Source organism: Populus alba, chromosome 12 (assembly GCF_005239225.2).
Source record: "Populus alba chromosome 12, ASM523922v2, whole genome shotgun sequence".
Classification (NCBI taxonomy): domain Eukaryota; kingdom Viridiplantae; phylum Streptophyta; class Magnoliopsida; order Malpighiales; family Salicaceae; genus Populus; species Populus alba.
In genome coordinates, this window is record NC_133295.1 from 11,918,170 (window position 1) to 11,927,168 (window position 8,999).

The 8,999-nt window shown below is 29.8% G+C and overlaps 1 protein-coding gene across 1 annotated transcript; it reads left to right on the forward strand.

The window, feature by feature from the left end:
* The first annotated feature begins 3,100 nt into the window (after window positions 1–3,100).
* On the forward strand, window positions 3,101–8,401 carry LOC118044843 (transcription factor CAULIFLOWER). The gene is made up of 8 exons (XM_073412915.1): window positions 3,101–3,330; window positions 3,415–3,493; window positions 5,900–5,961; window positions 6,128–6,227; window positions 6,509–6,550; window positions 7,216–7,257; window positions 7,384–7,457; window positions 8,050–8,401. Coding segments are annotated over exons 1-8 (429 nt in total). The 5' UTR covers window positions 3,101–3,328; the 3' UTR covers window positions 8,078–8,401.
* The last annotated feature ends 598 nt before the right edge of the window (window positions 8,402–8,999 follow it).

Sequence of the window (8,999 nt, forward strand, 5' to 3'; positions counted from 1 at the left end):
TGAGAGGGAGGAGATGGAAGGAAGGGAAAGAGGAGGGAGAGAAGGAAAAAAAAAACAGAGAAAAAAAGGGATTTTATGAATTTTATGAAAATTAACATGGACTGATTTAAAATGATGTAAAGTGAAAGGAAGATACAAATCCACTGAAATATAAATAATAAGAAGTTTTTAGAGTTAGTTAATAATTTATAAATATATCTATTTTTTAAGTTATTTTTAATATTAATATATCAAAGTGATTTAAAATATATAAAAATTTATTTTAAAAAAAATATAATTTAAAATGACTACTAGTCTCAATATGGTTATAAAAATTATATATATATAAAAAATTTGAGCAACCATTTTTTTTTAGTACCCAACTTTATTAAAACAGAACTTTAGGTAATTATCTAAACCGTCCATTTCTTAAAATATTTAAACATACATCTAATTGATTCTGATGATTGAATTTTCTTTTCATACCGGCTCGCCCTTAAACTTATGTACCCGAATTTATTCGAAAATCTTAGGATCTTAATTAATTATTTTTCAAAATTATTAAAAATAAATAATCTAATTGATTATGCCTAAGCATAATCTTTGAGCATGTAAAATTCTCGAGAAATCATTAAGTATTAAAAAATCATATTATATAGCAGCATGCAACCAATTCGTTTAAAGAAGAATACGTAAGTAATTCCAAAAGGTAAACTTTTAAGTTTTAAGTTGTTATTTAAAGATTATCAGTTTAAGTTTAAGTATTATAATTTTAAAATTATTAAAAATTTATATAATTATGAATTTTAAAACCTTGAGATAAATATAAAATAATCCGAATAATTATAATTAAAAAATAAAAAATCCTTAAGTTGTGGAATGAAGGGGAGGAACCCACAGGCTTCCGCGTTTCTCTTCTGATAATGTGGAAATGGAGTGTGGCTTTTTAAGGTTTATCTTGGCAGGCCCACATGTCCATTTTCCATCAGCCATCAATCGATTCCAGAGAAAGCTGCTTCCCCACCCATCTCATAATGTCTAAATTCATTGTGAAAAGTAATCCACGTTTCGATTTCTTATTGAACGAGACCAGTCGTCCACCCTACGTTCTTGTACTTCAGATCAAATGCCTTTTAAAGCCAAAAATTAATGCGTTGGCATTTCTTATGTGTTTCTTTACATCATTTTTTTTTAATTATGAATTAAAAAATTAATGCATATACTAAATCAAGAATTTATATATATATATATATATATATGCAAGAAAGAGTTAATAATATTAAATTAAAATTAAATCAAAAAATCAAAAGATAAATATAAATTAAAATATCTGATTTTATATCATAATTCATGTTCAATTATATTTAATAATTTTATTTTTTTAAACTAATTTTTTATTTAATTAAACAATAATAAAAATAAATAATCATAGTAAAGTGATTGAATAAAATTTAAATAAAAAATATATTCATTAATATAAGAGAAAATATAATAATTTATTCTAAAATTAAGTAAAAATTAAATGATATATTTTTAAAAAAATTTAACAAAACCATTTTATAATTAATTAATTTCAATTAAATTTGAATACCCGTCAAGCTGGGCATTACAGACACCTATTTAACTAATTCATTTTAACTTATCTAAATTTAAACGAAAGGAAAGGAAAGAAAAGAAAAGAAAAAAAAAAAAAAAAAAGGCAGCCTAACACGACAAAAAAATGGGCCCCCACCTCACATGCACACCTGATTATTTTTTTTAGAATGTATTTGTTTGCGCCTCGCGCTGCGCGGCGCGCCTTCATGGTTTTAGGCGCGTGTATTTTTTAAACAAATATATTTTTAATAGAATTTATAATTATAAAATTAAAAAGATTAAAATAATTTTCGATAATTTTTAAGGCTAGAAAATGCTGAAACCTTTTTTAAATAAAAAATACTTCAAAAATCAACATATATTACAATCTAATATATTACATCACAGCCACGATAGAAATTCGATAGAAGTTCAGACAATATGGTCTGGTTTCAATAGAAAAAAGGAAAAGGACAAAAGAAAAGGGCAACATGGTCCGCTGTCTGAAAGCTGTTACATGCAGAATGGCTCCCACTGCTGATTTTTGTCTTCTCCTCCATTGACCACCTTCATTTTATTCAAAAGGATATGATTATGAGATTCACTAACAAACGATTTGAAAAATCAAATCAATCAAATCTTCATGGCACGTGTCATTCTCCTTTAGGATGTCCTAGAATCCTTTCACTGCACCCCCTTAACTCTGCGTGTCATGCATTCGTGGTTTATGTTAATAAAAAACAGGATTAGTGTTTTCAATTATTAATACTTTTAAGATGTGTGTATATATCAAGTCTCTACAAAAATAAAAAAATAAAAATAATATTTTGATTATTTTTTCTTTATTTATATATATATATATATATATCCTTTCTTTTTTATGTTATCTCTCTTTTATTAAGTAAATATTAATAATTATAACTTAAACATCATAAGATTTCTTGTTTTTATATTTTTTTTGCCCTTGGTTTTTCAAATTATAAGGATATACCTATCATTGAAAAACCATAAAGAAATAGCTAGCAGGGTAGGCTAATGCCTTCCCAGTGATCCCTGGGAGGATCCATCATTACAAAGAACATAAAAACATAAGGATAAAAAGCACACAGAGGCCACAAAGAAATCAATATATATGAATACTTAATCAATGGTTCTCCGAGACCCAAATGAAAACGTGCTCAGGGCAGGAAAATGCATTCGGCGGCCAGCGTCCGACACGTAGGTAGAGTCCGGTGTAGCTATAATAATGAAATAAAAGGATCTTTTTTTGCCAAAAGGAGCATGCTAGTGATGTCCCGTCCTGCTCTTCTCGTGCGGCAGAAAGTGCACCATTCTCCTCCATCATATTTCCTTATCAAGTAGTAAAACATACTTGATTATATCGTTTTGATGGATGGTGAGCTCATTTCTTTGACTTGCACTGCATGGACATTATTTAATATTTTATAGTTAGCTCATATTAAGGAGATTGCTTATCTGTATGCCTTGCAAGTTTTCTTATAAGTAGCAGAGCAAGATCTAGCTAGCATAGTCTAAGGTTTATATTTTCCTTCTTGGAGTTAGACAAATATGGGGGAGAGGGAAAGTGGAGCTAAAAAGAATAGAGAATCCAACTCGTAGGCAAGTAACCTTCTCAAAGAGGAGAAATGGGCTTCTGAAGAAAGCTTTTGAGCTTTCAATTCTGTGCGATGCTGAAGTTTCCCTCTTTATTTTTTCCCCGACCGGAAAGTTTTACCAGTTTGCAAGTCATGAGTCAGTAGTTCTTCTTCCTCCCATGTTAGCCTTAGATGCTTCTGAGCTGTAGATTACATGTTTAGCATGCTAAGCAAGTTGACAAGATAAATAATATTGTTGCTGCAGGATGGAAAGGACCGTCGCTAGGTACCGGAGTGAAGCCGGCCTGTCTGGACCAAATGGCTCACACACTAGATCCTTGGAGGTTAGTGATTAATATTATGGTTTGATTTTCTTATAATCGCATGTTCTTATGCAATCCGAAACAGTACTCTTCTTGTGAACAAGGTCATCTTTGACTTCAATTATCTGCTTTTTAAAATCGTAAATGATGCTGACTATCATTCTATTGATCGACGAAGATCGATATTTTATAGTTCGTTGACTTAATTTTTCAAACTTCGAATGTTCTTTTTCGTAATGTTTACAGTTATTATAGATTTTTTTGGGTACATAATACAATTATTCCAATTGACTATGATCTCTATGGTTTTGGGTCAATCATTGATTTTCATTGGCTAGTTTGTTAGATAAGTTATTTTATAGGCGACAAATTTATAAAGCCTCAAGGTTTTAACAAAGCAGCCCTTAATCAATCGACGATGTTATAGTAATTACTAAATTGATAGCCTGCCGAACCAAAATATCTTTTAACATAAAAAAATAATAATAATTAGACACTATTAGAATGCTTTTCAAGCAAGAAAAATGAAAGATTTAGGTGATAGACTTAATTAGGATTAATAAATTTGTTTTTATTAAATCATATGATTATGAAATCAGGCAACCATGATAAATCAACCGAATTAAATAAAAAATTATTATAATAACATTAACAAGAAAACTTGTATGAGAAAAGATTTCAACAATCTTACTTTAAGTAAAAATGAAATGAAATTTAATAAAATAATATCTAAAGTGCATTTTTAATTAGTCTAAGGATATACAAAATGCCAATAAAAAAATAGTAGAGGACAAAAATGAAAATAAAATATTTGATTTTTTAAAATGATAAAATAAAAATCTGAGTCAATCTAGGTTAATCAGTTGAGCAAGGAACTTAAGATATAAAATTGAAATATCCCAATAAAAAACAAATAAAAATAAATTACAAAACTCAATCCCTAGACAACCCATTGTACTTAAAAGGAAAATTAAAAAAATCATTTAAAAAAGGGAAAAAAGAACTAAAACAGCTTAAATTAGCTTATCAAACTCGCAATCTAGACCATAAGATAATAATGACACAAAAAAATTAAATCGATAAAAAATAACAACAAAACCCAATTCCTAACCACTACAAGGTAGATGGATGAAATAAAAAAAATGACAAATTAATAAAAAATAACCTAAAAAACCCATTTAAACCATGGTGAACTCATCAAATACTTAACCTAATATATAAGCATAGTTTTTATACTCGACCCGGTCCAAGGCTAGGGTTCTGGGTTTTGACTAGGTCACCGAGTTGTTTGGGTCAATTTTTTTTTAATAAAATCAAAATGACATCGTTTTAATAAAAAAAAAAAGTCAACGGGTTACAACCGGGTTTTTGAATGGGACTTGCCGGGTCAACCGAGTCGCTAGGTCAACCCGCTAGATCAACTTGTTAGGTCACACCAAGTTTTTTCTTTTCCTATTTTTTCTTCAACCCGACTCAGTTTCAACCCAGGATCGGCCGGGTCCCGAGTCGATCCGCCGGGCCGAGCCGGGTTTTAAAACTATGTATATAAGACTAGGATAGTTTATGAAAAGCAAACTCAAAAAATTATAAAGTTTAATTTTCAACAAAATCAAAATTAATATTGATGAATGAATTTTGTTTTTTAAAAACTGTTGCTAAAAATAACAATAAATAAAATTTGACCAAATATGACATTAAAAAATCCAATTGATCTATTGCATATGTTTACCTCCTTCTTTTCACCGTTAATTAAATCTAATTTGTTTTAAGAGCACGACAATTCTCATTTCTTATATTTTAATTATTATATTAATTCTTAAATAATGATATTTATTTTCTTTTATAATGTTAAAAAATCACTAAACCCATAAAAAATAGTTTGCTCTAATTCATTAACTTCAAATTCGTATAAATTATTAAATTGTATAGTATTTATTTTAAGAAGTTGCTTTTCCATATTAATCTTATAAAACGAGAAAAAAGAATAAACTTTCAATACAATTATATTCTTAAAAATAATTTTTTAAAATATTATGAGAGAGAGAGAGAGAGAGAGAGAGAGAGAGAGAGAGAGAGAGAGAGAGAGAGAGAGTATAATGAGTAAAGAAAAAAAAAATATTTAGGTTTAAAATCAAGACTGGACGCCTAGACTGGAAAAAAATTAGGAGAGGATGTGTCGTTTGAATAAACGACGTGTCATCTATTACTGTGATCTCTGTTATCGTATTGGTTTTTAGGTTTTAATATTGTTGAATTCTAGTCAGTTTGCTAATCATTTAGGAAAACATAAGTTTCAGGTAATGGGTAATTGACATATATACTTCAATAGAAACAGATGAATAGGGTTTCCTGGTTAATTAAACAGCTACATCTTATATACTCTCTGATCTTGCTAGAATCTCATAGATTCTCTACCTCATTGAACAGTTTTGGAGATGTGAGATTGAAGAGTTGCAGAAAACTGTAAATGAAATGGAGGCACAGCTTAGGTATGTTTCATGCACGTTTCAGCTTAGGGATGTGATTTGTGTTTTTAAAATTAAAGAAACTAAATAATAATTTATACTCAATTTATAATGGCTAGTCTCCTCCTCCTCCTCCTCCTCGTCCTGCTGCTGCTGCTGATTACTGATAAGTATTCCGTTGCTTTATTAGGCACTGTATAGGAGAAGATATAGAAATGTTGGGGATGAAAGAGTTGAAGCAGCTAGAACGACAATTAAAGACAGGAGTTGAACGTGTCCGCGCTAAGAAGGTAAATCCTTTTACATTTACTGTTAATTAAGAAAGGTAAATTAGAAGACAACATGGGATAATTAAACTGCATATCTATAGATATAATTATGCGAACTCCAAGTGTTTTTTCTTAATAAACGAAAATATATCAGTGGCTGGGGAAAAAAAATTAAGGAATAGAACCAAAAAGGGATCAAAATTATATATTTTGAGAGCCTTAATCAACCTTACAAAGGTATAAAAGCCTTATGTATTTGATGTAATTATTGACCGATATGTGATTATGATATTATTGCACAGTTACGCATCGCCGCAGAGCACGTCAACTGGCTGAAAGGAAAGGTAATTAAGAAGCTATGTATCTTGATTTATCTCAACTAATTCATATTAATAGGATAAAGTTTGAGCTGGTTAGATATAGCTAGATCTCATTCGAATTCAGGTTCCATGTGTTAAGAATCTTATAGTATAAAAGTCATAGTTTTTAGGCCTGGTCTGATCTAAGGTCTGGATTTTGAGTTTTGACCGGGTCGCCCGGGTCAATTCTTTTTTTAAATCAAAACGATGTCGTTTTAGTAAAAAACAAATATCAATGGGTTACAACCGGGTTGCTGGGTCACACTGGGTTTTTCCTTCTCCTATTTTTTCTTCAACCTGGTCTGATTCTAGCCCCGAGTCGACCGGGTTCCAGGTCGGCCAGCCAGACATATATATATATATATATATATATGACAATCAAGATTTACTATAATAAAATTAACTTCTGATGATATTTGTTTAAAAAACTTATTAATATAAATACTATGATAAATATATATTATAATGACATTTAAGAATTGACATTGTTATTTAATTATCTTTAGTGGCATTCTTCTTAATCGTAGAGATTCTTGTGGTATGTCTTTTTTTTTTTTTTTTTTTTTCTAGTATTGGAGATTCTTAAAATACCTATATATCTCTATTAAGAAATTATTTTCTAGTAGTGATTTTATCTTGTTAAAATGCAGCAAAGATCTATTCAAGAGGAGAATGCTCGTCTTAAGAAGAGAGTGAGATATTGAAAACTCCCATCTTGTTAATTTTTGTTTTGAAGCTTGTGCTTCTGAATTAGCTAGCTTAAAAATTAAAGTTGAGGTTTGAAATTCATTTTCCCTCCTCTACGTTTTGAGGTTTAGCTGCATGAGCTGCATGATGGCAACATAAGCTCGAGGATTTGGGAACCAAATGCTCGTAAAGCGATCCAGCTGAGGTAATTAATCAGTCAATTTACTAATTAACAGCTAATCCATGCCAAGGTATGTTCCCTTGATCTATTAAGAAGTACAGTACTGAAACCTATACTTTATTAAAAAAAATATATAGAATATGCAAACCCTTAGACCAAGTATGCAAGACCTACTTGTTAACTGTTAAAGAATGATATATAGCAATTTCTTTAACAACTTAAATTTTTAAAATAAAATAATTATTTAATATGGTATCAAAATCTTAATAATCAAATAGTTACGAGTTCAAAACTTATATTTTCTATTAATTTAATAAAAATTAAAAATAAAATAAAATAATATAATATACAAGTTTTAAGTTCAAAAAACTTTCACTTGAAAAGTGTGTTATATAATAATATAAATTATATATTGAACGTAATTTAAAAATTTAAATTTTTAAATTGTATTAGTTTTTTTAATATCAACAAGCAAATTACTTTGCTCGGTCAAATCAACAAGAACCCGGCCCAATCCTGTTCGTCTGATCCATTACTTTGATGTAAAGTGGGTATTTTTCAGAGAAAGCATCCCAGCTAATTTATGTTGAGCACTGAATTTTCGAAATGAATGCAGGACGATTGATGATGGATCTCACCATTAAAGAGTCGATAAATGGTGCTGTAAAAGAAGCTACACTCTTCAAAAGGAACCTCGTATCATATCTCATGTGTGGTAGTGTGTACGTACGTACGTGGTGATAATAAATTGATCTCCTCCTTCGTCTGTCTAAGGCCTTCGAGGTCGATGTCGTTTGGCACTCTAATATGTTGCTTTCTTTCAACTTGATATGTGTGAAGTGTTCCCATAAAAACCCAAAAGAAGAAAAGAAGAGGAAATTAAGGTCCATAAAGTGTATAAAATTTAATAACAAACTCATGATTTTTCTTGCAAGCATGAATGAAGGGCATGGATGATCGATTTACTAGCCAATGCCTTCAATTTTATTAGCTTGTCATTCGTATTGTGCAGTACTGTAGAGATTCAGGACTTCTTCTTCTTCTTCTTCATATTTAACTCAAGATTCTATTTAGGTTCTCTGGTTCTCTTTCTATCAATCACGCATGGAAGGACCACCTTCATATATATACTGTTCTGAGGTATTTTCATGGCTTTGGCTTTAATATTCTAGGTTCAGATTTCAGTAAGGGTGATCATTTTTGGTTCGGTTCAGTTTTTATATAAAAAAATAACCAAACTGAATTTTTTTTATAAACCGAATCGAAACTAGTTTAAACCGATCGTTTTTTATTCGGTTTTTTAGGACAAAAACCAGTTTAAACTGGTTTGGCTCGGTTTTTTCTGGTTTGGGTTCGGTTCGGTTTGGTTTTTATAAAAAAATAGCCAAACTGAATTTTTTTATAAACCAAATCAAAACCGGTTCAAATTTACCGATTTTGGTTTTGACTGATTTCGGTTTGGTTCGTTTTTTAGAACAAAAACTAGTTCAAACTGGTTTGACTCGGTTTTTTTTGGTTTGGGTTCGGTTCGGTTTGATTTTTATAAAAAAAAATATACAAACTGAA